Below are 27,904 nucleotides of genomic sequence, written 5' to 3'. Positions count from 1 at the left end.
CGCGGCGGAGCGGGAGAGCGGCGGGAGGCCGGGCCGGCGGGGCGGCGGCGCCGCCATGGAGCTTTGTTGCGGGCCGGGCGCTAGGGGGCGCCGTCCCCGCCCCGCGCCCCAGTAAAGTTCGCCGGGAAGCCGCCGCCGGCCGCGCGATTTCGCGGCTCTCGCGAGAGGACGAGCGCGCGCCCCCGCCCATCTCCGAGAGGACTCGCGGAGACGAGGAGGACTCGCGCCGGAGGGAGGGAGGGGTGCCGGCGGCGCTATCGCGAGAGTTGCGGGTGGGTCTCGCGAGAGTTGGCGGTGCCCCCGGACGGCGCCGCTCCGGTTCGGGCAGAGCGCGGGGGCCGGGCCGGGGGCGGCGGCGGCTCCGGGGCCCTTCGGCCGGGGATCCGCGCCCAGGCCCCGCCACCGCCGCTGAGGCCGCGGGCAGCGCTCCGGGCCCGGGCCCCGCCTTCCCGGGGCGCCCCCGCGGCCGCGCTGCCCGCCGGGCCTGGGCCCCTCGGATGAGGCGGTGAGGCCGCGGCGCTTCCCCCTCCCCTCCCGGGTCCTTCCCCCCCTCCCCTCCCCGTCCCTCCCGCCTCCTCCGGGGCCTCGGGCCCCGCTCCCCATGTAGGAGGGAGCACCGAGGCCGGGGTGGATGGTGCGAGGGGCGGGCGCGGAGGGAGTTTGAAGTTCGGGGCTTTCGCGGAGTCCCCCCCTCGCCGTTCCCGAGCGCAGCGGGGGAGGAATGCCAAATCCGGAGAGACATGGGGGCAAGAAGGACGGCGGCGGGGGGTCCTCGCAGCCGGGCGGCGGGAGCTCCAACAGCAAGGAGAGGCACCGGGCGGGCTCCAGGCACAAGAGGCACAAGTCCAGGCACTCCAAGGAGTCCCCGCTGGCGGCCCAGGAAGCGGCGGCGCCCCTGGGAGCGGTGATCAAGCCGCTGGTGGAGTACGATGACATCAGCTCGGACTCGGACACCTTCTCGGACGATGTGGCCCTCAAGCTGGACAGGAGGGACAACGAGGAGAGGAGGGCGGAGAGGAGCGAGAGGGCCCAGAAGCACCGGCACCACCAGCACAAACGACTCCGGGAGCTGATGAAGAGCAAACAGGCGGAGAAGGACAGGAAGTTGGAAAAGAGCCTGGATGCTTCCAGCAGGTCCGCCAAGGAGAGGATATCGGGATCCTCCAAGAGGCTCCTGGAGAGCGAGGAGCACCCCAAGGCGCTCTCCTCCAAGAGCAGCAACAAGGAATCGCGCTCGGCCAAGGCGCACAAGGAGAAATCCAGGAAGGAGCGGGAGCTCAAGTCCAGCCACAAAGAGCGCAGCAAAAGCCATCGCAAAAGGGATGCCCCCAAAAGTTACAAAACCATCGACAGCCCGAAGAGGAAATCCAGGAGCCCTCACAGGAAATGGTCGGACAGCCCGAAACTGGACGACAGCCCCTCGGGAGCCTCCTACGTGCAGGAGTACGACCTCAGCCCGCCCCGCTCGCACACCTCCAGCACCTACGATCCCTACAGGAAGAGCCCCGGCGGCTCCTCTCGCCGCCAGTCCCTCAGCCCGCCCTACAAGGAGCCCGTGGGCTACCAGTCCAACGCCCGCTCGCCCAGCCCCTACAGCCGGCGGCAGCGATCCGTGAGCCCCTACAGCCGGAGGCGCTCGTCCAGCTACGAGCGGGGCAGCGGCTCCTACAGCGGGAGGTCGCCGAGCCCCTACGGGCGCCGCCGCTCCAGCAGCCCCTTCGCCTCCAAGCGCTCCGTGAGCCGGAGCCCCATCGCCAGGTGCGTGTGCCCCACCTCGCCCGGGGGGCTGGGGAGGGGTTGGGATGGAGCTGGGAGTACCTGAAGGGAGTTTAGGAGAGTTTGGAGTGATAGGATAAAGCGGGGGGGGGGGGGGTGGGTTCAGGTTGAAGGAGAGTGGGTTTAGGTGGGATATTAGGAAAACATTCTTCCCTGTGAGGGTGGTGAGGGCCTGGTGCGCTTGCCCAGGGAAGTTGTGGATGCTCCATCCCTGGAGTTGCCCACGGTTGGACAGGGCTTGGAGCAAGCTGGGATAGTGGGAGGTGTTCCTACCCACGGGATGGTCTTGAGGGCCCTCTCCAACCCAAACCACTCCACGATTCTATGACTCCTTTCCTCCCCACTGGTGCCCAGTTTGGCCGTGGGGTGACGTGTGTGGAGTTGCTTTGGCCGGGGCCTTGACAGTTCCCTTGGAAGTGGAGCTGACACTTTGGAAAACGCCTCTGTGGCTGGCGGGAGGCAGCGTCCATGTTGGCTCCGGGCAGGGAGGGAGGCTGGAGGAGCTGCTGGGATTAAGTTACACCCACCTCTGGAGTGGCCCCTGCGTGGGGAGGCTCCCGGAGCAGGATCTAAGGCGCTTACCTGGCGGGAAGTTCAGCCGTGGGGAATGTTTTCACCTATTTCTGGAAGCCTTTTTCTGTTTACTGCATGTGGGAACATGATCCTGCTTTTCAGGAGGGCTCGTTTGGGGTGGATTTTGCTCCTTCTGAACTGTCTTGTCTTTTCTTTCCCCCTGGATTAGAGACAACCACGTGCAAACTCCATCTCTCAGCCTAAACTTTCTTTTCTCAGCACTAGAGTTTCCTCCCTTCCCTTCTGAAATCTGGGCAGTCTGGAAGGGCGAGGAGCAACCAGCTGGATTTTGGCTTATCTCTAATTTTTTTCTCTTCTCCCCTTTTACTCAGTAACTTTGCTCCAGAAGGAAACAATTGTTTCAAGGTTTATTTCAGGTGTTCATTAATCATCCTGTGCCATAGTCTGATGTTGATCTTTTCTTTCTCCAGCCCTGGCTTGCATTCAGTGAGTTTCCAGTTGTCTCCATGGATGCTGTGGAGCTTTGCTTGGAGCTCCATGGCAATTCAGATGTGACCTGGAATGTAATGGCCATAGGAATGCTCTGCTCCGTGGTTGCTGTGCTGCATCCTGCAGCTCAGCAGTTCCCAAAGCACACGGGGCTTTTGGAATTTGGTCTTTGTTACTACAGCTCTGAACTTCAGGAGTGCCATCTTCCATGGAGAACTTGTCTTTGTCCTTGCTGGCAGTTCTGTGTTGGTTTCAACCCCCTGGAAGCTCTGACGTAAAATCTCTGTATTCCACTGTGATTTTGCAGTGAAAATTTCCTCCAGGCTGCTCCTCCTCTGGCCTGTTTTCTCTGTGTACACCTGGGAGGTTCTCAGGGATAGGCCTGGATGGTTTTCTCCTCCTTCCCTTCAATCCTTTCTGCCTGGTGGTGCTACTCTGACACGTTATTTGCTAACCCTTCGGAAGGGTGAGGGTGCAGGGCTAGGAGGTGTCAGTTCACTGATACAGCTCTGAGTTGTGGCACTGGGGAAGTGTCCAGCCCTGAGCAGGGAGAAGCCATTGGGAGCTGCAGAGCTATCCTAGGAGTTTTCTTCCCAGGAGAACCTCTCTGTGCAAGTGGCTGGCTGGTGCTGAGTTGAGAAATCCAGCAGTTACATTTCCCTGATTGATGGGAGCAGCTTCAGAGCGCTTTGTGCTGCTTCCCTAAACTTTCAGAGCTACTTTCTGAGGACATCTCTGACTAAATGCTGGACCCCAAACCAGATGAGTTCCAAAGGTTACTCACTGTTTACATTCAGCTTGTGCCCAACTCCCTGAACCTCTGGCTTGATAACTTACTCCTCTCTCTTTCCTGGGCAGATAACTCACTGACTGTGTGAGGTATTCCAGCCCCTTTGGAAAACACCTGCCTGCAGTAGCAAAGGGACACAGGGAATTTCACCTGTTTTCCATGTGTCAGGTGAAGTCTAAGTTGTAATTCATCTGTTAGCTTTGCTTTGTGGAGCTCCCAGGCTGCAAGGTGAGACTGGAAGGGGGGGACTCTTGGTCAGGTGTGTCCAGGAGACAGAGGGGGGCTCACCTGGAGGCTGGGGAGGCTCAGGGCACATCTGAGGGAGAGGGTGGGCAGAGCCTTCCTCACCCTGATGTGCTGCAGATGAGTGTGAAAGGAGGCAGCTGACTTTGGGCAGTGGCTGATTCCTTCTGTGCTTCCTGTGGAGGGGCAGGAACATTTTTTGGCAGAGAAAACCTCTTTAAGTGGCACACTCAGACAGGGAACACCTGACCACGGCTTGTGTTCCTCAGGCTTTTCTGGGACACTCCATTATTTCCACTGACTGACAATATGGGGTGTTTTTTTAAGTGCATTCTGTGTTTTCTTTCATCTCCATGCCCAAAACACATCGTTAGGGAACTGCACCCATGTGCTGTGCTGACTGGAGAAAATCCAGAGTGTTTGCATTTCCAGTGGCTGTGGAAAACAACTCGCTTCCCATCGAGGAGGAAACGAGGATGATTTGGTCAGTAGGGAAAATAACAGATGTGCTTTGCCATTCTGTGTGGGGAATGTTGTCACTGCAGCTAAAACAAGGAGATGGAATTCCAGAGTCCCTCAGCTTGCTGGAGGTGGGATGTGCTGAGTGCTCGTGTGTAGTGAGGTGTGAGTGTGCACATGCTGGGTCCTTGCTGTGGTGAAAGGTTGCTGGGCATTCAAAAATAAGAATTAAAGTTTGTTTCCTGAGAAACTGGAGCAGTCAGGCTTCCCTGATAGTATTTTCTGCTTTATCTTTAACTCTGTGTTCTTTAGAGCAGGTAAAATACTGAAGTATTTGTGGGTGATTTGGGGTGGATGATGTGGAATTATGTGGATGTGGGGGTCTGCAGGTCACCTCTGCTGACACCTGTTAACCATGGCCCTCTCAGCATGGAAGGTTCTAGCATTCCCTTCATCCCAATCTTCTGATTGTGTGGTTTAAACAAATCTCATAGTGCTTTTTAATTTGGATTGTTAGGTGAAGCCATCATTTCTTTGCTAATTCACAGCTGTCATGGTTGGTATCTTTTATTTCTGTTTTCCAGTTCTGGAGGGGCAGCAGGGTGGGTTTTAATCCCAGAGCACTTTTATCCAGAAGGAGGAAGGAATGTGAGGCTGAATTGCCCCTCTTCCATCCTGGATAACCTTGACAAAGCAAGTAAGGTGTGGAGTGTTACACCAAGGCTTAACAAATTAAGGGGGAAAGGGGTAAAAGTGTTACTAAATGGCTACATGTAAAGCCACAAAAAATCATTCCAGAGGTTAGAAATGGTTTTCTTCCAAAAGCAAAACCTGCCTGTGCTTCTTCTGCACTTTATTGCCTGTTTTTGGTTTTTTTTTTTTGTTGTTTTGTTTGTTTGGTTGGTTTTTTTTGAGCTATGCAGTGATAAAGGCTCCTCAGCAGGTGCTGGGTTGGAATTTTGGGGGCTGTTGATGCTCTGAGGGTGGGAGGTGAGGTGGCTTTGGTGGAGCTGAGAGAGAGCAGGAAAGCTTCTGGATGTGGAGCCTTTTTCAGGTCTCACAAAGCAGCTGTGAACACCAGCCTGGAAAATGGGCTTGGAAACAGCAGTTATTTGTGTGGTAACTGTAGGGAATTATTGTGAGTGAAGAGAAGAAGGGTGAGTGCTGCCTGTGGAGTGAAGAGGATTGGGAGACAATGGGTGGATTTATTCCTGGTGGAACAGAGGAGTGTGGAATTTACTGCTGGAAGGTCAGGGAGGAAGTGCAGCACTTCCCCACCTTGTCCAGGCAGGTGTCCCTGGTGGCTGTTTCTAAATTAGCACCATTAAATAGGGTAAAATTGGACTTTTGGAGATGTTCACTTTGGATCTGGTGAGTGATCTGGTTTGATTGCTCTGCATCCAGCTGGATTAAATTCTGGTGAGGGTGAGGAGGCCCTGGCACAGGTTATCCAGAGCAGTGCCCCTGGATCCCTGGCAGTGCCCCTGGATCCCTGGCAGTGCCCCTGGATCCCTGGCAGTGCCCCTGGATCCCTGGCAGTGCTCAAGGCCAGGCTGGACAGGGCTTGGAGCACCTGGGACAGTGGGAGGTGTCCCTGCCATGGCAGGGCTGGCACTGGATGGGCTTTGAGGTCTCTTCCAACCCAAACCCTTCCATGATTCCATGAATTGCAGTAACTCTTGGGGGTCAATCATGGGGCAGGATGGAAGACAGGGAGCAGGAGCAGGGGCACTGCAGCATCTTGAACAATCCACCCAGGATGAATTGCAGTAGGGAATGTTAACCCCAAAACTTTGTGGTTGCAGTCGGTGACATCCTGCAGGATTCATTAGGAATGTTTTCCATAGCCTGCAAATGTCTTGGAGCTGCTGAAAAGGTAACTGCTCTCCCAGCTCGTGGTGCCAGGCAAGCTGCAGCCCAGACTGTCAGTTCACTGAGCAGAAACCTTGGAAAAAGAGGTGATTCCCATGGCAGAACAGTGTTGAGGAGGGAAACAGCTGTGTGACTGCAGACCCTGCTTTTTTCTCCTTCTGCTTGTATATTTATTTTGCAAGAGTAAAGGTAAGGACTTACCTACAGCCCTGGTGTTCTTTGACCACTGTCAGCATGAGGCTTGGGCTTGTACTTCCAGGTGGGAGAGAGGAATGCTGATCCTTGGAGTAGGGAGGGAACCCCACACCCCGTGGGGACACCCTTCACCTCCCACACTCACAGCTGCTCCTCCTGCAAGGTGCTGCTGGTGTTGGGACAGGAACTTCCTGTTGTCTCACTTCTCCAGTTGATGTTCCAAATGTTTATTGTCTTGGGATAATAGTAATTGGTGGTGTTAATTATGTTCTGAGTGTGGTTACAAGGGAGCCAGTGTCACCTGTGTTTGAACTGTTGCTATTAAGTGTGTTTTGTAACTGCTGTGGGACTGTTTGGAGGGAATTCTGTGTTTTCCAAACTAGATGTGTCCTGAGTGGAGTGTCGTGTCTGTTACAGTATTTGAACTCAGAATTTTTGGTTGTCCTGTTGGCATCAGAGCCCACCACACCATTAAAGCCTCCTGCCTCACCCTGCCCAATCCTCGTTCCTCCTGGAGTGGAGGAAACACTTCTGGCTTACCAGGAATTTGATACGGGCACTGGAAGGACCAGTTTCCACTTCCATTTTGGTGTTTATCTGGTTTCCCCACCAGTTTCCCCTCTCTCCTGAGGGTGAACCCTGATGGTGTGAGGTGTTTCCTGCCTTGCTTCTCTCCCAGCACAGATTTTCTGTGATTATTTCTGCACACACACCTGATTTAGAGCCCATTCTTTGTACAGAAAGACCTTGACCAATAGAGTTCAAATTCCTGGGGTTTATTTTTCCTTCTTCCAAATCACACTATGCAAATTTGAGTTCTGATGGCACTAAAAGAACCAGGGGGGTAAAACGAGCTTGAAGTGCCCGATTTCCTGGGGCAGCATTCCCGTGAGGGCAGTCGTGTTTTATCCATGATTTCCTTTAAAGCTGGACATAATTCCTGTGAAATATTCCTAAACTGCCAGCTCATACTCTTGACTGGAGTCTCCTGTTGGGTGTGTGAGCTGTGAGCTCCTCTTTCCCTTGGGGCTTGTCCAGCCTTGATCCTTCCCTTCTCTTCCCAGTGTGACGGCGGGTCTGGCACAGGAAGGGTGGATGATGATGATGATGGTATAGAACTGTTCCTGACTGACTCAGAAACTCCTTTCAGTAGCTTCAGCCTCTCCTGACAGGTGTTGTGGCCTCTCTGAGCTGACCAATAACGCATTCAGCTGTTGGTGAGTAGCTCAGAGGGTGAGAAAAGCTCCGTTTCATTTCTCTCCCCGCCGTTCTCTCCCCAGGAAATCCGTGAAGTCCCGGAGCCGCAGTCCTGGCTACTCAAGACACTCATCTCACAGCAAAAAGCAGAGGTCTGGCTCCCGCAGTCGCCATTCCAGCATCTCCCCCAGCAGGCTCCCGCTGAACTCCAGCCTCGGAGCAGAGCTCAGCAGGAAGAAGAAGGAGCGAGCGGCCGCGGCAGCCGCTGCAGCCAAGGTGGACGGGAAGGAGGCGAAAGGCTCCCCTGTTTTCCTGGCTAGGAAGGAGAACAGCTTGGCTGAACTAAAGGAGGCTGGGACGGAGTCTAAAAAGGTCACCAAAACTGTTAAATCTGAGAAAGCTCCGGACACGGACTCGGTTAATTTACTGTACACAAACGCAGAGCCTAAAGCCCCTGCGGAGACAACGAAATCCAAGGCAGAGGAGAACTCGGAGAGGAAACATCCTGTTCCACTTAGGGATTCCAAACCCACGGGAACAAAAGACTCGAAGCCTGTAGCAGTGGTAGAGGACCTGGTATCTCCAAAGGAGACAGACACAGCAGAGAAGGAGATTCCACCCCCCCTCCCCACCATCAAATCCCCTCCTCCACCTCTGCCCACCACCACCCCTCCGCCTCCCACGCCGCCGCTGCCGCCGCTGCCTCCGTCACCCGCTGTCCCGCCTTTGCCTCCAGCCCCAGTGACTCCTGTTCAGGTCCCTCCTTCAGCCCCAACGTCTTTGCCATCTTCTTCCCACCCAAGGACGTCTACTTTATCCTCTCAGGTGAACTCCCAGTCCTCTGTCCAGGTGGCTACAAAAACCCAAGTGTCTGTGACGGCTGCTATCCCACACCTGAAAACTTCCACCTTGCCTCCGCTTCCGCTCCCCCCTATTTTAGTTGGGGAAGATGACTTGGATAGGTAAGGTCACACCAGAGCATCCCCTTTGCATTTAAGAGCAAAGCCTTGAATGAAGAGGGTTTTTTTTGGGGGGTTGGTTTTACAGTTATGAGCTTATCCTGCAGAGTACAACTGTGGTGCTGGTTTAAAGGAGTTATCCCAGGTGTTGGCCCTGCCAGCTTTGTGTGGAGAGTTTTATGATCTCGTGCAGGTTGTTGCCTCTTATCTCTGTGGGAAACAAGAGGTTTGGCTGCTGCTTTAGTGCTACTTGGTAAAGGTTTCACATCACTCTTGGCTTATGTTTATTACAGGGATGGAACGTGGATCTGGGGTTTTGCCTCTCTGTGTGTTGGAGCTGTTTGCACACTTACTTTAAAATTACTTTTTTTTTGTTTGCTTAATTCTTTAGAAACTTATAGTCAAGAAACAGGAAAAAGCTTAACAATTCTTTAAAACATTCTTAACAACAACACAAACCAGAGCTTTTTCTGTTCCAGATTCACCAGCCACACAGGCCATGGCCACGTGTAAAAACCAGCATTGGTTTAACTTGAATATTGTCTTAGTTCTTGAGTAATCGATGCAAGCAATTTATTGCTTGAGAAGTAGGTCTTGTTTGTTTGAAAAGTTTAAAAATGAGTGAAACTGCACCTGCTTTGACTTTATTTCCTGATCATTTCTGATCAAAACATGCAGCATCCTTGGCTCTGTCCTGTGCTCGTAGCTCTGGCTGGGCTGGGGGTGGTTGTGACTTCTGTGATGAACTTACCTGAAAACCCCACTCAGGGGGTTTCTTTTGGTGGGAAGAAAGGAACAGAATATCCAGAATGGAGTGGAGAAGAAAAAAAAAAAACCCAAATAGTTGTTTTTTCTCTCTAGCTGTTAGTATGTTCCAGTGCTGTTAACTTAAGGTTATCAGTGATATTTTTTTTTTTCTTGGTCTTCTTAGTCTGTAGTTCCTAAAACCCCCTGCATCCTCTCAGTCATCACTAAAGATGTGCTGGGATTGGGGAGTAAAGCACATTTTTAGTGATCAGTGTGATATCCCACAGTTCTGACTCGATACAATCACCCTGTGGTGAAGTGTTACATATTCTGAATAATTGAATTTATTCTCATGGATGATTCTGGTATTGATGGCAAGCAGGGAAATTCCTCCAGCCTAAAAGTGAGGCTGGTGTGTGTTGTTGCCCTCCCTGTGTGATGTTGTTCAACAAATATTACTGGTTTTAAATGCCTCTGTGCTGAGCAGGAGCTTTGAGCTGCCTGCTGATCTTCCCAACCCAAATGCCAGGCAAAGCAAATCCTGCTGCAGTGTTCCCTCCTTTCCAATCCCAGAAGTTGTCCTGCAAATTTGTATTTTATTTTTTCAACCACTCACACCTAGAGCTCTATTTTTTTACCACCCAGGTGTGGCTTAGCTCTGTAAAATTGTTTTATTCCTGACCTCAGGGCTGGGGTGATGAGGGTGATGCTGGGGCTCAGTAAATGCCTCTGTGTTGTTTTTTCCCCAATAAAAGGATGGGAAATCCCACTTGTTTTGCTGAGTCTGGTGGCAGTTCCATGTGGCCCTGACTGTGCAGAATCTCACCCTTCACCAGTGGCCTTCGTTTTTATGAGCAAAACTCTTTGAGCTGGACTTTTGTCCTTGCTGAGCCTGGGGAATGTTCCAGCCCCAAGCCCGTGGCAAATACAGGGCTGGAGATTGGGTTTTGAAGTGCCCAAGGGCAGAACCCACTTTGTCAAGTGGACACTCTAGCCTCTCCAGAATTACCACCTCCTGTAGGCCTGGGTGGCTCACCAGGAGAGGAGGAAAAGCTGTTCAGGAGGAATTGGTACAAATTTAGTCCTGGTTGGATGCAGAGCTTGTGCGGCTTCCTGGGAACACAGCACTCACCTGGCTGCTGCCATTCCTGCTGGTTTTGGGGTGCCATTCCTGCTGGCTCAGAGGAGAATAAGGAATGAGCTCCAAGGAGCTTTTGTTGTCTTCTTGGTGTTCACTCTTGGTCTTTTCTCTGCTTGGGCAGCTCTGAAGGCTCTGGTTTGGCTTCCTCCCTCTGTTGACCAGCCCAGGTGTCCTGGGGGAACTGAGCTTAGAAGAACCAAGTGCTGATATGCAAATAGAGAACTGAACAGATAAATGGCAATTTTTGGTAATTGGGAACTGGTAATTGGTCATTTGCAACCTGGGCACTGCGGGTTCACTCTCCAGACACACTTTCACCCTTCCCACCGTGGTCTTAGAAAGAAGTTGTTTTTAATTCTGGACAAAGGCTGAGTCTTTGTGGTTTAGTGGTGAATGTGGCAGTGTTCATGGTTGGACTTGATCTTTTCCAGCCTTAACAATTTCTTGGATATTTGAACACCATTATTCTGCTCCTAAGGATTTTGCTGTCAATGGGAGGAGAGTTTCAGCCCATCTACCTCTCCCATTTCTGGTGGTTTTTTGTCTTCCTTAAGTAGATTCCACAAGAGGTCGTCGTGCAGATTATTAGGCAGCATCTGATAAAATAATTGGGAAAACGACCTACTTCCATCAGTTGATTTATTCTAAAGTGTCAGACCTCATGGTTCAAACACCAAATCTGCTTCCTGCCCTAAAAACAGACCTGGGAAGGCTCTTTGGATCTCTTAATTTTTTCCTTTTCCTGGTGAAGCAGGGATTTGCATGGAGAATTCGTGACTATTCCAACCTAGGAGTTCTCCTTGCTGAATACATGAAAGAGAAAGTAGGTTCTGCTCCTGCCAGCCTAAACCAAACTCCTGATAATTGGTAATTGGATTTAAAAAAACAACTTTCGGTTCCTCAGCAGCATTTGGAAGTTAAAGCCACGTTTCAGTCCTTGCTAAGAGGTTAAAAGTTTCTTGTGGAGGAAGGTTTAGCTCTGGGTCTGTATTTATAGTGGTCCTCACCAAGTCAAGCACTTAATTTCACGGTGATAAATGGAGTAAATAGAGGAAGTAAAGGTCAGAAAGTGGGTGCTGGCTGATCCCCTGAGCTGCCTCACAGGAAACTCCAAATTACTGGTACTGATTTGTGCAAATTGAGCAAGTTCTAGTGCAGACCTGTGTTCATTTCATGATGTGTTCCACTCTGACACTTTTCTCTCCTGGTATATGAGCATTGTAAATTTAACCTGGTTTATTTTATATTTGGGTGTGCTAATTTTGACACTTAAACCTCACATTGTCAACCAGAGCTGTTGTCCTGCAGTAGCTTTTTGTTTGTTTGTTTGTTTGTTTAACTGGCTGTTGAGTCTGACTTTTGTGTTGTATTAACTTTCCGGAGTTTAGTCCAAAAGAGATTCTTCCTCCAAAACCTGTGAAGAAAGACAGAGAGCAGAGACCACGACACTTACTCACGGACCTCCCGCTCCCCCCAGAGCTCCCTGGGGGGGACCCATCTCCTCCTGACTCCCCAGAACCAAAGGCAGCCACACCACCTCAGCAACCCTTCAAAAAGAGACCAAAGTAAGGCTGACTTCTTTTTTTTTTTTTTTTCCTTTGAGTCTCTTAAGTCCCCCAACTGGTTTGAGAGCTTTTTATTGAGGGAAGTGAGATGGGAGAGAAAACAAGTTCCTATTTCTGTATTATTCAGTATAGTGACTGTTTCCTGTAGGTTGTTTCACATTTGGACCCTCAGATAAAGGCAGCTTGCCCCATTTATTTGAGAATTAATGGTAGAAGTTGCTGGAGTGTGTCATGTCCAATCCTCAGCCACATCTACCCCAAAAGCTCTTTTCTCTTTGATTTAGCCAGAAGCAACATCTGGATGAGCATTTCTGTATAAAGCCCTTGTTCCTTTCAAAAGTTGGTTGTTCCAAATTGGAGATTTGGATTCTTCATGCACTTCATGGTTGAAGTGTTGGCCGTGGAGCTGCAGTGGCACAGGGTGCCCAGAGCAGCTGTGGCTGCCCCTGGATCCCTGGCAGTGCCCAAGGCCAGGCTGGACAGGGCTTGGAGCAGCCTGGGACAGTGGAAAGTGTCCCTGCCCATGACTGGATCATATTTCATGTCCTGTCCAACCCAAACCATTCTGAGATTCCACAATTCCACATTCAATGCATAGAGAACTTCCCCTGATAACAAATTTAAGCAGTTACAGAGGGAGTAAAATCCCCTGATGTTTTGTACAGAGTTTTAAATAAAAAAATCAAACATCCAGCATCCTGCAAAATACCCCAGACATTCATTTTTGCCCTGCTGTAGTGTGATAATGCCATCCAGGATAATATTTCTGTATTGGGTGTGGTTGGGATTATCCAGCAAAAACACAGTAAAGTGAACATTCCAATTCTCGAGGTGCATTCTGATTTAGGGTCATTTGGGGAGAAATACAAGCATCATATGGCCAACCCAGGACAGAGTGCAAAGCCGAGGTGCCTGAGGTCGCTGTTGTGTTTTAGGGATTAACTCAGTGGAGCAGGTGGGGTTATTTTTGTGGGATGGCACTGAGCTGGAGCCCTCAGGTGCCTCACAGAGCTCTTCCCTCCTGCAGAATCTGTTGTCCTCGCTACGGGGAGAGGAGGCAGACGGAGAGCGACTGGGGCAAGCGCTGCGTGGACAAGTTCGACATCATCGGGATAATCGGAGAAGGGACGTACGGGCAGGTGTACAAAGCCAAGGACAAGGACACAGGTGAGCAGGGCTCCAGCTCAGTTCCACTTCGTGGGTGTGCTCAGCTCCCTGCCAGTGCTGCTCCACAGTGACAAATGCCTGCAGAGCAGAAGAGCAGGAGCTCTGGAATCTTGAGTTTAGTGCCCGGGTTCCTGCTCTGCTGGAGAGATCCTGTGCCCTGGGGTGTGGTTTGATGCCTGGTCAGAAGATTGTGGTGGCCACAGGTGCCAGCTGAACCCCTGCTTTTTAAATTGTCAGATTTTATTGCAGCACAGCTTGGGAAATTCCAGGGTAAACTTCTGTTCCCTCTTTGTGGTGGAGCAGTGTAGGATTAAGCCCTTTTCTGACCCAGAGATGGGGCAACTGAGAAGTATTTAAAAACCTTGATTCTATTTTCAGTCTCACGAGGAGGGTGAGACAATACAGATGTTATAATTCACGCCATCACAATCAGAATCCCCCTCTTTCTTAATTACAGTATACTATAAGCATTTCTTATCAGCTTTTCCACACCATGCTGTAAATGTCTTAAAGACAATTATCTAAAATTACTCTTCGTGGATCCTACTACAATGCATTTTTCATAGTCCTATTTCTCCAAAGGATCTAGCCTTTTTTTGTAAGGCCTCTACAAATCCCATTTCTCAGAGAGCAGGTTAGGAGAAGCACAGGTGTCAGGTGAGAACTCCTAGCCGAGCGACTGAACTAAAATGAGCAGGGTGGGCATTTTCCATGCTTGGGGCTGCTCCCAGTTTCCCTGGGGGTGCAGGTGAGCAGGCTGTGACCCCGCTGTGCCCTGCAGGTGAGCTGGTGGCTCTGAAGAAGGTGCGCCTGGACAATGAGAAGGAAGGATTCCCCATCACGGCCATCCGCGAGATCAAAATCCTGCGGCAGCTCATCCACCGCAGCGTGGTCAACATGAAGGAGATCGTCACGGACAAACAAGATGCACTGGATTTCAAGAAGGACAAAGGTACAGTTGGCTGCAGGGGTGGTTTCCATTCACCACAGATTTGATTCAGCCTCTTGGTTTAGTGGCAGACGTGGCTCTGGGGTGGATTTGTTTCTTTGTGTTCCTCCTACGGTTCCAGAGAGGTTGGATCTGGCTCTGGCCTCGCCTCAAAGGACAGATTCCAGTTGGAGTGAGTTGATCAAAGGATGATTGCATTCCTGCAGAGTCACAGGAGAGCAGTCTTTTAAAAAAAAAGCTTTTACAGGGTCACTTTTAACACTGATTAGTGGCAACAAACTTACTAATAGTGTGAAAAGTTCTTTGTCCTCAGTCACTGTGGAAAAAGAGAGTTTTAGCATCCCACTGGCTCTTGTTTGGGATCTTCTCTTCCAGGAGAGAGAAGGGAACACAAGTTCAAGCCATGCACGGCAGTAGTCCTTCAACAAATTCTCTTGTAAGAAAATAGGTAAATGAAGGTAAATGTGGCCAGAACTTCAGAGGAATTTATTTTGAGTGTTATTTCATTTCAGATCTCAGCTTGGAGGGGCTACTTTGCTGTTTTGGGGCTTTTTTACCCCTTGAGGGAAAAGGACACCCAGTAAGCCCCAAACAGCAAAGGACTGCTAAAAAAAAACCAACTTCAGCAGAATTGTGCACAATAAAGACTCTTTCAACAATTTAATCTCCTTTCATTCCTCCTCTTTTTTGTGTATCTCCTTTTATTTTCAACCATTTCTCTGTTTATTATCCCAGGTGCCTTTTACCTTGTGTTTGAGTACATGGACCATGACCTAATGGGGCTGCTAGAATCTGGCTTGGTACATTTCTCAGAGGACCATATCAAGTCTTTCATGAAACAGTTAATGGAGGGTCTGGATTACTGTCACAAAAAGAATTTCCTTCATCGAGACATCAAGTGCTCCAACATCTTACTGAACAACAGGTAACCTGGGAGTGGATCCACTTGGAGATCTCTCCAAGCTCTTTTCTCCAGGTTTAGCTGTGAGCACTCAGTGCTGTCCTCACCTTGGGTGTGCTCAGGAGGTGTGACAAGAGTCTTGTCCATAATTACAACCAAATGTCTCAATATCCACCTAAAAAACTTCTCTGGGCCATTGGCCTGTTGGGAAGGATTTGTGATACAGATGACACTGAATTATTGATGGGGTTTTGGTTTAGTTTTTTTTTTTTTTACTTTGTATTTCTTTGAAGCATTCAGTCAGAAGTGGAGAATTAAGCCTGGCATATCCAGCAGTAATTCCTGCACACGTGGCTTTGTGAGGCTTTTCTGCTGCATTGGGGAGTTTCCTCACCCTTTAACTGGGATTTAAGTAGGAGTTGGGTTCTGATGGGTCCCTGACAGCTCAATACAATCCATAATTCTGTGATTTTAAGTGTGGTTTAAACCAGGGTTTTGGATTTTTTTTTTTTTTTGTCTTTCAGTGGGCAGATCAAACTTGCAGATTTTGGGCTCGCCCGACTCTACAGCTCAGAGGAGAGGTGAGGAAGGGGAAAGGGTTTACCTGGGTGGGATGAGCTTCTTTCTTCTTAGTATCCACATAATCCCTCACTTGGAAGTCCTGACAAATTATTTGCAGTGAGATCATCCAGCTCCAGCTGTTGGACAGATACACTCCTGGCTGATGTTAATAATTTTTCACTAGAAGAGCAGCTCAGAAGGAGCCAGAACTTCTCTGCTTGCCTTTGACCTGCCCTGGAGCAGGATTTGCTCCAAGATCAGTCACCATTCAGTGATGGCAGCCTGCTGAGGGTCAGGGATTTTCAGTCTTGGGTACCTACAACAAGTCCTGATTCCTGTAAAAACCATGATATCTCCTCAGCTGGTTTTAACTCAGAAGTGCAGACACTTGAAACCCCCCCCCTGCTGCCACCAACAGGTGTAAGTGCAGCTGGGAGTAAAAAGGAGCAGTTTTCAGGGTTTTGTGGCTCTTGGGATGGGTTTTAATTTGTTTTTTTTTTTGCTTTGCAGCCGTCCCTACACCAACAAAGTCATCACGTTGTGGTACCGACCCCCAGAACTGCTGCTCGGGGAGGAGCGTTACACCCCTGCCATCGACGTGTGGAGCTGTGGGTGAGTCCTGCTGGCCTTCCCTGCCTCTGGAAGCAGCTCCTGAGCACTCCCCTGGCAGCTGCTCCTTGATTTGTGCCACTTCCCACAGCTGGATCTGTCCCATCCATGCAGGGTGTTAGGGTGAGACAGGAATACTTCACAGTGCTGTGAGGGACAGGGGGGTGTCCCCTCATCAAAACCACTTAGTAAAAACTCCTAGAATGAGGTTTTCCTTGGGTTTGAAATGAGAAAGGGTAAAGAACAGAATTTTCACTATTTAAAATGCAAACCAACCTGAGATTGATGTACCCTTGAGATCAAGAGGGGTGACACATTTGCCCTGTGCTGCTCCTTCCTTCAGTGTGTTTTTTAGAGATTTTTTCTCTAAACTCTTTAAGTTGCTGTTTGCCACTATTTTTTTTTTTTTTTCCAACTAAAAGGTTTTTAAGTAGGTATTTCAGGTTTCAGGAAGTTTCAGTACAGGAGGCTGGGCAGTTCAGCCACAAAGGTGGAACATTTTTCCAAGTGATTCAGAAGCAGAGACTGGAGGATTCAGCAGTAGAACTGAGGCTGGATTCCCCACAGTGTGCACTTCCCACTGGGATGTTCCCAGCTAAACTTCAGCAGGGTTTATGACACAAAGAGAGGTTGGGAAAACCAGTAATGAATCATAATTACTGACTGTGAGGCCCAGTTGCTGCTCAGTTCCTGTTGCACATGCACGGGGTTATTCCCATTCCAGGCAGGTGCTGGCACTGATCCCTGGTGCCTGAAGGAGAGATGTTGAGGGCTGCAGGAGTCAGAGGTGCTCCCTCTCTCCTCTTTTTCCCTCCCAGCTGTACAGGAGCTCTGTGTGCACAAATCCAGCTCCTCTGCTGGCCCTGACAGCCACAGGCAGCTGGGGATGTCTTGGGCCAGCAGAGGGAAGTTGAAAATCTGAACAAAAGCTGAACCTGGAGGAAATGAGAGCTCTGGGCTCTTTTCTCTTGTCACGTTGACACATCCTCCCTTCCCTGCAAAGAGTTAACGTGTCAGGGGCTTCCTGCACGGAGCAGCCACTTGCAGGAGGTGATTCCCAGGAGCCCAGGGCTGGGGACTCCATACACACAGGTCACTTTGTCACTACAAGCCCTGATGCAAATCACTCTCCTCAGGCAAAGCTGCTCCCGAGCACAAACGCTGCCGTGTTCAGACGCTCATCCCCAGGGTTCGCTGTCGTGACCTCTTGCTTTTCCTCCTTCCAGCTGTATCCTCGGGGAACTGTTTACAAAGAAGCCTATTTTTCAAGCCAATCTGGAACTGGCTCAGCTTGAATTAATCAGGTAAAGCTTTGCACACTCATGTCTGTGAGGGGAGGTGCTGCAGGAGCTGCTCTTGCACACAGGCAGCGAGTTAGAAGAGCCCTTGTTCTCTGACCTGCCTGGAGAACAGGGCCAGGAATGCAAATGGGAATAGTCAGGTGTCCACACCTACATCAGGTGTGTGGTTGCTGATTTATGTACCCTCAGTAAACCTTGCTGTTTGCTGAGTCCAAAAATCACCAATCTGAATTACTTCTCACACTGAAAGCTTTAATCCTGGAAGGGTTTGGGGTGGAAGGGACCTTAAATCCCATCCAGTGCCAGCCCTGCCAGGGCAGGGACACCTTCCCCTATCCCAGGCTGCTCCAACCCCTGTCCAGCCTGGCCTTGGATACCTCCAGGGCTATCAAGTCCACAGCTTCTCTGGGCAACCTCTGCCAGAGCCTCACCACCCTTATTTTAAAAAATACTAAAATTTATTGAGCTTGGAAAGTTTAAACTAAGAAACATTAAGATTTAAAAATTTGTAGTAAGAAAAATAAAATGTCATTGTTTTTGAATGATTTATAAATTCCAGCTCAACATTTTCCTCTTCCTGACACCTCCTTTTTCAACACCTCATCTGAGCTGTGCCCAGCCCTGGGTTCTCCCTGCTGCAGGTTGCTTAAAAAGGTGATTTCCCTGGGGTTGGTGGCTCTGCTCCTCCTGGCTGAACCTCGAGTGCTGTGTCCAGTTCTGGCCCCTCAGTTTGGGAAGGACATGGAGGGGCTGGAGCGTGTCCAGAGGAGGCAGCGAGGCTGGTGAGGGGTCTGGAGCTCAAACCCTGTGAGGAACCACTGAGGGAGCTGGGGGTGCTCAGCCTGGAGAAAAGGAGACTCAGGGTGACCCCAGCACAGCTCCTGAAGGGTGGCTGTGCCCAGCTGGGCTGGGGCTCTTTCTCCAGGCAGCACTGGCAGAACCAGAGCACACAGCCTCGAGCTGCACCAAGGGAAATTTAGGCTGGATGTCAGGAAAAAGTTTTCTAGAGAAAGGTGATAAAGTTCTGGAATGGGCTGCCCGGGGAGGTGGTGGAGGCACCACCCCTGGAGGTGTTTCAGCAAGGCTGGAGGTGGCACTGGGTGCCAGGGTTGGGTTGAGGTGCTGGGGCTGGGTTGGACTCGATGACCTTGGAGGTCTCTTCCAACCCGGTCCTTCTGTTCTGTCCTTTGTACTCACAACATCTCCACGAGGTCATTTCCTCTGGAGTGGTCACCAGTGACAGCAGGACAAGAGGACACAGCCTCCAGCTGTGCCAGGGGGAGCTTGGGCTGGACATCAGGAAAGAATCCTTCACAGAAAGGGGGAGTGGGCACTGGCATGTGCTGCCAGGGAGGTGGGCACCGGCCCTGGAGGTGTTCAAACAAGGCTGGAGGTGGCACTGGGTGCCAGGGTTGGGTCGAGGTGCTGGGGCTGGGTTGGACTCGACGATCCTGAAGGTCTCTTCCCACCTGGGGATTGTGTGAGTGCTGTGAATTCCACCTGGCTGACTGTGCTTCCCTGCTCCCCAGCCGGCTCTGTGGGAGCCCCTGCCCAGCTGTGTGGCCAGATGTCATCAAGCTGCCCTACTTCAACACTATGAAGCCCAAGAAGCAATACCGGCGGCGCCTGCGCGAGGAGTTCTCCTTGTGAGTCGGGCTGGGCTCCGTGGCCCCTCTGCCAACACCTCATCCACCTCCAGGGAGGCTCCCTGGGGCTGGGGACTGCACTGGGAGCTCTCCTGAAGCGTGGCATCTTCAGGGGGATGTTCCCTGGGGAAGGGTCTGGCTGTGGGATAATCCTGTGGGAGTTGTGGCAGAGGTGCCTCTCATAAATGGCAAAATAGAGAGTGGAAATATCGTGGAATATCCTCAGCTGGAAGGGACCCACAGGGATCATCCAATGTTGCTCCAGGCCCTGCACACACCCCAGAAATCCCACTCTGTCCCTGAGAGCGATGTCCAGACGTTCCTGGAGCTCTGGCAGCCTCAGGGCTGTGCCCATTCCCTGGGAGCTGTTCCAGTGCCTGAGCACCCTCTGGGGGGGAAAAAAAATTCCCAGAATCCAGCCTGAACCTCGCAGGCACAGCTCCAGCCACTCCCCACAGCTGATGCCTGCCCTGCTGGTGCCTTTGAGCTGCTGCATCACGAGCTATGAGCTCTGGCTGTGTGGATTCCCCTTAGGCCCGAGGTGTCCTTCTGCCACTGAGCTTTCCCACACGTTTTCCATGAACTCATCCATGTTTCCCACTCTCCCCACAGCATTCCCTCGTCTGCCCTGGACCTGCTGGACCACATGCTGACGCTGGACCCTGGCAAGCGCTGCACAGCAGAGCAGGCCCTGCACAGTGACTTCCTGAAGGACGTTGACCTCAGCAAAATGGCACCTCCAGAGTAAGTCCCAGCTGCCATCCCCCTCAGTGAGCTTTGGGAAGGAAGACATGGTGTTCTTTTCAGTCAAAATTAGGATTTCTGGGTTCTTCTCTCAACTCTGCCCTTGTATTTGGTCATGTGGTTGAGCAAATGGCTTTTCCTGTGCTGTTGGTTTTCTGCCTGATGATAGGCTGGCTTTATAAAGCCCAGTTTAATGTTTGTAAGATGCTCTAAAGCTCTGCTGGAAGATGTGCAGGAGTAGATGTAGCACCACCCTGTCTCTGCCATAGAGAACTGCTCAGGCCTAATTAAGGCTGTGTGTTAATTGACTGCCAGAGCTGAGCAGTGTCTCTCAATTTTCATCCACTGCAATCAAGCAGATGATAAAACTCTGTCTGGTTTGTGTGAAAATGCAGCCACAGCTCTGGAGATCCCTGTTTCCTTCAATGTTTCTCAAGGAAGGGCCTTTCCTAACACTCCCAGAGCTTGGTGCCCCCACTGGTTTGTGTACCCTGCAGTGAGATCCCAGCACATTCAGGGATCAGATCCCAGTGCAAAGTAAATGATTTTTACACTGCCTTTCCTGGCTCTAGGACCTGCCCCTTCCTGTGCTGGTCTGGCTGCAGTCAGGGATTGTGGAATCCCAGGATGGTTTGGTTGGAAGGGACCTTAAAACTCATCCAGTACCACTCCTGCCATGGGCAGGGATGTCTTTCACTATCCCAGGCTGGTCCAACCTGGCCTTGGACACTTCTCAACTTCTCTGGGAAATCCATTCCAGCCCTTCAGCACCCTCACAGGGAGGAGTTTCTTCCCAATATCCCTTCCTGAGTCCATTTCTCTGTCTGTAAAAGTGGACCAACATTACATGGATCTACAGAGTTGCATCCTGCAACGGTTTGGGTGGGAAGGGACCTTAAATCCCATCCAGTGCCACCCCTGCCATGGGCAGGAACACCTCCCACCATCCCAGGGTGGCTCCAAACCCCATCCAAGCTGGCCTTGGCCACTTCCAGGGATCCAGTGGCAGCCACAGCCTCTCTGGGCAGCACCATCTGTGCTAAGGGCTTCCTGTGGGTTTGGGTGATTCCCTTGGCTTCCCTGCCACGTTTCTCTCTCTCTTGCAGCCTCCCCCACTGGCAGGATTGCCACGAGCTGTGGAGCAAGAAGCGCCGGCGGCAGCGGCAGAGCGGGATGGCCGTGGAGGAGCCTCCGGTATCAAAAGTTTCTCGGAAAGAAACTACCTCTGTTACAAGCACAGACACTGTGAAAAACAACAGCAGTCCTGTGCCCCCCCAGCCTGCCCAGCTCAAAGCAGAGCCTGGTGCTGCAGATGCTGTAGGTCAGTGCCCACCTGGGTCTGGAAAAGGCTCCCGGCGTGTTCCCTCCCTGGGTGTGGGAGGTTTGGGTCTGTTTTTAAGCCAGTCTGGTTCTTTCACCTCTAATTCTGCAGAAAGGGCGTTCCAGGCTCTTCCTGTCCTCGTTTCTTTTATTCTTTCTTTTCTTTTTTTTTTTTTTTTTTCTCCTCTTTCTGCTGTGAAGACGCAGAAGGTTCTGTCTGGTCTTCAGAAGTCACTGATGAGCTGACTGTGAATTTTTTCTGAGCTGTGTTATTAGTTCTAAAAGAGGCTGAATGATGAAAGGAGTTGTTGAGTCACTTCAGCCAGTGGAGAAACAAATCATAGGAATCATAGGCTGGAAGGTGGAGACATGTCCAGGCTGTGCAAATGAGCTGAAGTTTGATCTTGTTGATAAATTATATGAAGATTAGGTGTGGGAAGTGTCAGGCTGGTGGACAAAAATGAACATTATTGCACTTTGCTGCAGAGAAGGTCATCCAGACTGGCAGGACCTGGACTTGTGCACTGTTCCAAGCAGTGACCAACCCCCCCTGTGCACAGAAAATAGTTGGAGGGGAGGAATGTGGATTTACACAAAGCTGCCCTGATTGTTCTGTAGAAGCCTTACAAAAACCCAGATATGGGCTAAGGCTTCCTTTGTGTCCAATGCTGTGCTGACAAGTAATGAGGAAGACAGTTCTTGCTCCAGGGAATGCACAATCCATGTGTTCAGTGAAACATGGCAGATGGACAAAAGGTGGTGCTTGGATTAACAAACAGCTGGGAAAAGAATGTCCCGTTCTCCATTGCCTACCAGCAAGAAAAGCTCCATTTTGAGCTGCTGAAACCAAACCCTTGCACCCTTATTCCCAAAAAGTTCCAGCGTCACTGTCACTGTGAAGGGACACCCTTGTCACTTGTCACTGGGCTGTGAAGGGAGGTGATGCCACTCCCAGGATGTATTTTAGGATAACCTGGATCCTTGCAGGTCAGGACAGAGTCCTGTGATCCCAGGCCAGCTCCCAGTAAGGAATTGCCTTCTGCTTGACCTAATTCCTTGTGCTGTGTCAGGGAACACACCCTTCCTCCATCCCAAAGAGCAGCTCAGCTCCATCCTGGGAAACCTTCCCGGTGCAGGAGGGAGTGATTTGGATCTGTGGGGTCCTCAGGAGGGACCAAGCTGTGATTGCCCTGCTGGGAGCTCGGGGCTTCCATTGCCATCCTCATCCATTGCCCCCCACCATAGCCTGGTATCCTTGGGATGCCCCCACTTCCCAAACCCGGGAATGGGGCAGTTTGGCTTGGCTGAGCTGATTGTGTGCTGTGGTTTTGGGGAGGTGTGGGGGCAGTGCAGCAGCAGCAGCTCTGTGGGTGCAGTGTGTGTGCAGTACCACGGGGTGCTGCTGCCGTGCCGCATCCCGAAATCCTCCTCACGGAGCATCCCTGCCTTCCCCCAGCCTGGGGACACAGACACAGGGTGGTCAAGTGCTGTGGGATGTGGGGAAGGGGTCTTCAGTGCTGTGGGATGTGGATTTTGGCTGTGGGATGTGGAAAAGGGGCATTCAGTGCTGCAGGATGTGGAGACAGGATGTTCAGCACTGTGGGACATGGAAAAAGGATGTTCCTTGCTGTGGGATATGCAGAAGGGGTGTTCATTGCTGGGGGATGTGGATCATGGCTGTGGGATGTGGGGAGCAGGTGTTCCTGGCTCTGGGATGTGAAGAAGGGGTCTTTATTGCTGTGGGATGTAGATCTTGGCTCTGGGACATGGGGAAGTGATGTTCCTGTCTGTGGGACATAGAACAGGAGTGTTCATTGCTGGGTGAGGTGGATCATGGCTGTGGGACATGGGGAAAAGGTGTTCCTGGCTCTGGAATTAGGATCATGGCTGTGGGATGTGGGTAAGGGCTGTTCCTGGCTGTGGGGTGTGGGGAGGGGATGTTCCTGGATGTGGGGTGTGGGTAAGGGCTGTTCATGGCTGTGGGATGTGGATCAGGGCTCTGGCATGTGGGGAAGGGCTGTTCATGGCTGTGGGATGTGGATCAAGGCTCTGGCATGTGGGGAAGGGCTGTTCATGGCTGTGGGATGTGGATCAAGGCTCTGGCATGTGGGGAAGGGCTGTTCCTGGTTGTGGGGATATGGGGAAGGTCTGTTCATTACCACGTGCAACACCAGGATCCCAACCCTCACCTGCCCGGTGGTGCTCCCCGTGTGTCCCGCAGGCCTGGGCGACATCACCCAGCAGCTGAACCAGAGCGAGCTGGCCGTGCTCCTGAACCTGCTGCAGAGCCAGACCGACCTGAGCGTGCCGCAGATGGCCCAGCTGCTCAACGTCCACTCCAACCCCGAGATGCAGCAGCAGCTGGAGGCTCTCAACCAGTCCATCACGGCCCTGACCGAGGCCACGGCGCAGCACCACGAGCCCGCGGCGGCGGCGGCGGAGGAAGCCATAGAGGAGCCGCCTGCGGAGGTGCCCGAGGAGCAGCAGACTCCGGAGGCAGCCAGCGCTCAGGGAGACATGCAGAACGTGCTGGCCGTTCTGCTGAGTCAGCTCATGAAGAGCCAGGAGCCTGGGATAACCCTGGAGGAGAGCAACGGGGAGAAGAGCAGCGAGCAGCGGGGGCCCAGGAAAACCCCGACGAGGCATCCCGAGGAGAGCACAGGTAAATAACGGACACAACCTGGTGTGAGCAGTGAGAGCATCCCAGAGAGCGCTGCTGGTTGAGCTGCAGCCAGGAATGAGACCTTGGAGTGTCGGGAGAGAGGCAGCAGGGGAGTGGATGGGAGGAGGGAAGGGGATAGGATGTGCTTGGACATCAGGAGGAAAGACCCTGACCCCCCCCCCCATCCCTGTGGTAAGTGCTGGACTGCTCAGGAGGTTGAACAGCTGCAAACAGCCCAAACAGGCAAATATTACCCTAAAATCCACGAGTGCTCCACTGTGAGTGGGCCAGTGAAGATGAATTGGAGGTTTTGGGGTTTGCCCAAAAATGCAAGGGAAGTTTGGAGGGTCAGTTCTTCCTCAACCCCCCCCCAGCAATCAGTTTGCACGTCCAGGGAGTTTTTTTGCGCAGGATGCTGCTGCACCTCTGCATTTTTTCCCAGCTTTTTTTCACCATCCCCTCCCTGCCCTCTTAATAAATAAACCTGCAGAGATGATTTTAAAGAGCTGAAATAGTGGTGAGTGCTGAAGGGAGGGATAGTGGCAGCTGCGTAGGTAAAACCTGAGCATCCATAAGTGCCTGGTTCTACCTGGAGCTGATTTTTGAGCCCTGAAACTCATCAGCTCCTAAAGCTGAACCCAAACTGCTGCTTCTTATAGTGAGAGTTTAAAACACCCTGCTTGTGTCAGTGAGCTCTCGGATTTCCTTTCCAAAGGTGAGTGTAAATGTCTCCATGTCTTTTTTTTTTTTTTTTTTTTGTTTCTTTTGATTTTTTGAATTTATTAGCAACAGCCTGTGACGACCTCACCAAATTGTAGAAGCGCCTCCTGAGTATGTCTCAGACTCTCCGGGGAGCCTGTTTTGGCCCGATCCCACCTCCTGCAATGTAGCTGAACGTGCTGTGTTCTCGTGCCTTCAACACCCGCCCACCACGAGCCAGTTGTGATCGTGCTTTTTTTTTTTTTTTTTTCCTTCTTTTTTTTCTTCTCTTTTTTTTTTTTTTTTTGTTGTTGTTGTTGCCCTAGTCCTGGAAGATAACTAGGTTACTTGTAGAGCAGATGGAATTCGATGCCGTTGTTCTCTGTTGATAATTCTTTGGAATGATTTGCTGTCCCCCAGATCAGCTTGGCTTTACAAATTTTACCTGAAGATTGGTTTATTTTTTTTTTTTTCTTTTTTTTCGTTGTTGTTTTATTTTTCTGGATTTCAATACAATCTAGTTTTCAAAGTGGACTGATGGATACGGGTGGAGGGGTGGTCCTGGAAGACTACTGGTTTTCACAATAAAGTTTGACCTTTTTAATAACCAGTTTTGCCAATGATTTGAGGATCTGATTCCAACAAGGTGTCCATGGGCTCTGCCATCGCCAGTAATTCCTTCCCCCGTGGGCGAGGGAGAGGAGGCAGCTCAGGTGTGTTGCTCCAGAGGAGGCAGGGCTGGTTTTGGGAGTGGAGCAGGTGCTGGGAGCAGGTCGTGTCCCCTCCCTGCAGCCGTGGCACTGCCTCAGGGGAGGGTCAGTGCTCTGCTCCCTCTCCCACCTCCCAGCCAGGCCCCTTTGTGCTTCCTCGGCCTCACAGGGGGGGGCTGGGGGTAACAGAGCTTTGTTCTTCCAGGAGGGAAATGAATTCTGATCTGGGAGGAAATCAGGGGTGAAGGGGCAGGGGGGAGGAAGGCTTTTCTCCTGCTCAGGACAGTCTGTACGCTCGTGCAAATATTCGGGGGGGCGAGCTTGTTTTGGACTCTGTTGGCAAAGTCGGGCAGCAGGGCTGGGGTGGGTGGGAGAAGGGGGCAGGAGCGGGTGCCCCGCTGCCCTCGGGGTGCTGAGGGGGCACTCAGGAGCTGGCAGCCGTGTGCTGGGCTCGGGTTTGTGTTGGTGCAGTGCAGCACACCCCGGCCACGCTCCGTGAGCCGCCCCTGGAGCCGGAGCCGGGCGGTGCCGCGTCCCTCGGGCACCGCGGGGAGCGTGGGCTGGCGTGTGGCTCCACATCTGCCTCCTGCTCGGAATTAGCCTTTGATCCGGAGCGGGAATTCCCTGCACGGCTGCCCAGGTGTTAGGACAGCTGTTTGCCGGCGAGTTGGGTGCGCGGGGCCGGGGCGAAAGCGTTAATGAACGTTGTTAATGAACGTTGATCTCCCAGCCAGCGTTCAAACTCTCCCTCCGCCTCTTCCCAGAGCATCCCAGAGCGGGCGGCCTCGGCAGGGATTGGTTTGATTTGCTTAGAAATGTCTTTGTGTCTGTTTGAAACGGTGTTTAAAAGAAGTCACCCTTCCACAGCGTGTCCTCCTGGCATTGTCCCACCAGAGAAGAGACCCCCCGAGCCCCCCGGACCGCCGCCGCCTCCTCCCGTGCCCGAAGGGGATCTCTCCGGAGCAGCCCAGGAGTTGAACCCGGCCGTGACGGCTGCGCTGCTCCAGCTCCTTTCCCAGCCGGACCCGGAGCCGCTCGGCCACGCCACGCAGGAGCCGCCGGCCCCGCGAGCCCCGGACTACGGCCGCTCGCACCCCGCCAGGACTTACAGCACCGACAGCTCCGAGGGGGGATTCGGTGCCGAGGAGCTCAATCCGGGCCAGACTCTGCTAGAACCTTCTGCCCAACCCCTGGGGAAAAGCAGGACCTTCTTGGGCTCCGTGAGCCACCTCGGGGAGAGCAGCAACTACCAGGGCACGGGCTCGGTGCAGTTCCCGGGGGACCAGGACCTGCGCTTCGCCAGGGTCCCCGTCAGCATCCACTCGCTCGGGCAATCCTTCAGCAAATCCGAGGGGAGCAGCAACAACGCGCTGGTACACGCAGAGGCCAAAATGCAGAGTTACGGCGAGCTGGGGCCGGGAGCGGCCGGTTCCAGTGGGGCAGGAACAGGTCACGGCTGGGGTGCCCCAACCCAGGCGCCGTCTTCCTACGGGAAGGCGTTCCGAGGGCCTGGCCGAGTGCCTCCACGGGGGGGCCGGGGCCGGGGGGTTCCCTACTGAGATTCCTGGGATCCCCCCCCTTGCCTCTCCTCCTTTAGCCACAGGACTTGATTTTTTTTTTTTTTTTTTTTAATTTTTTTTTTTACCTTTTTTTTTTTTTTTTTTTTTTTTTTTTTGGCCAGAGCAAGGTCTCGTCCGCATTTCAGCTGCTGCAGAGCTCCCTGGGCATCCCTCCCTTGCTCGGGAGCTGCCAGGGGGTCCCCACTGGCCTCCCCGGCTTGGTTAGTGACAAAAATAATCCCAACCCCGCAGCAAACTGAGCCAGGAGGGGGGGGGGATTGATGGAAAAGTAGGAGTGGAAGGAAGAAGGAATTTTAAAATGCTGTTTCCCCAGGCTGGGCACTGGAGTTTGCCGATGGGTCAGGGAGGGCTGGGGGGAAGCTGCTTCCCAAAGCGGTTTTGTTTTTGTTGTTGTTGTTTTGTTTGTTTTCCCCATTTCCTTAAGGAAAAAAAAAAAGAAAGAACAAATGAAAAGGGGAATTTGTCGATGCAGAGGCACCTGGATGGGTTATCCCAGCCGTGGGGACCTGGCATGTGACACTGGTTGTGTTCAGTTTATCTGATGTTGCTTTCTTTCCTTAAAGCACCTGGTTTTCCCTCTGCTCCAGGGCCAGTCCTGTCCCCTGTGACAGCAGCCTTAGTACATTGATTTTTGGGAAGGGTCTCTGGGTGTTGGATCCCTCCTGCTGTAACTTGGCAGTGGGAATTCCCTTTTATTTTTGGGCTTGTTTTTTTCTTCTTTTTTAAATTTTTTTTTGAAGAGCCGAGGAGAACACCTCCCTGAAAACCAGGGATTGTTTGTAACTTTCAGAACCCTTCAAGAATTAAAAAAAAAAGGAACCGAAAATCCCAGCATCTGGTGGGATTTGCCACCAGATGGGAGCGATTTGTCCCCGGAATCCTGGGCCAGTGCTGCCCACCCTGCCGAGGTCGGTCGCATCTCAGCCCTTTGAGGTTTTCCAGGTGTTCCTGTGTCATTCCCATGAGCATATTTCTATTTTTGTTGTTGTCAAGGAAGTATTTACGACGGATTTTCTCCTCCCACAGACCCTTGCGCTGTTCATTTCAATGAGACTTAAAAAGAGATGAATAAAACAAAGGTACCTATT

At 51.9% G+C, this 27,904-nt stretch overlaps 1 protein-coding gene across 2 annotated transcripts; it reads left to right on the top strand.

Annotated features, from left to right (window-relative positions):
* Positions 1–429: 429 nt before the first annotated feature.
* CDK12 (cyclin dependent kinase 12) lies at positions 430–27,904 on the top strand. 2 transcript variants are annotated; one of them, XM_053964974.1, is made up of 14 exons: positions 430–1,758; positions 7,639–8,517; positions 11,791–11,967; positions 12,995–13,134; positions 13,916–14,086; positions 14,819–15,008; positions 15,509–15,565; positions 16,056–16,157; positions 17,381–17,458; positions 18,985–19,101; positions 19,714–19,845; positions 20,952–21,166; positions 23,387–23,827; positions 26,104–27,904. In XM_053964974.1, the coding sequence occupies exons 1-14, from the start codon at positions 722–724 to the stop codon at positions 26,793–26,795; spliced, it is 4,428 nt and encodes a 1,475-aa protein (XP_053820949.1). In that variant the 5' UTR covers positions 430–721; the 3' UTR covers positions 26,796–27,904. The 2 variants fall into 2 exon arrangements, with proteins under 2 accessions (XP_053820949.1, XP_053820950.1); XM_053964975.1 differs by lacking the exon at positions 26,104–27,904 and adding an exon at positions 24,614–25,133 and having other exon boundaries at positions 431–1,758.

This window comes from Vidua chalybeata, chromosome 26, assembly GCF_026979565.1.
Source record: "Vidua chalybeata isolate OUT-0048 chromosome 26, bVidCha1 merged haplotype, whole genome shotgun sequence".
Taxonomy (NCBI): Eukaryota; Metazoa; Chordata; class Aves; order Passeriformes; family Viduidae; genus Vidua; species Vidua chalybeata.
This window is presented reverse-complemented; position numbering and strand designations above follow the sequence as displayed.

What these genes read in the sequence shown, in the direction of transcription:
- CDK12 (XM_053964974.1), top strand. Translation starts at nt 722, where the DNA reads ATGCCAAATCCGGAGAGACATGGGGGCAAGAAGGACGGCGGCGGGGGG. An exon ending in AACATCTTACTGAACAACAG is followed by an intron (nt 15,009 to 15,508) that starts GTAACCTGGGAG and finishes TTTGTCTTTCAG; the next exon opens with TGGGCAGATCAAACTTGCAG. An exon ending in GCATCCCGAGGAGAGCACAG is followed by an intron (nt 23,828 to 26,103) that starts GTAAATAACGGA and finishes ACCCTTCCACAG; the next exon opens with CGTGTCCTCCTGGCATTGTC.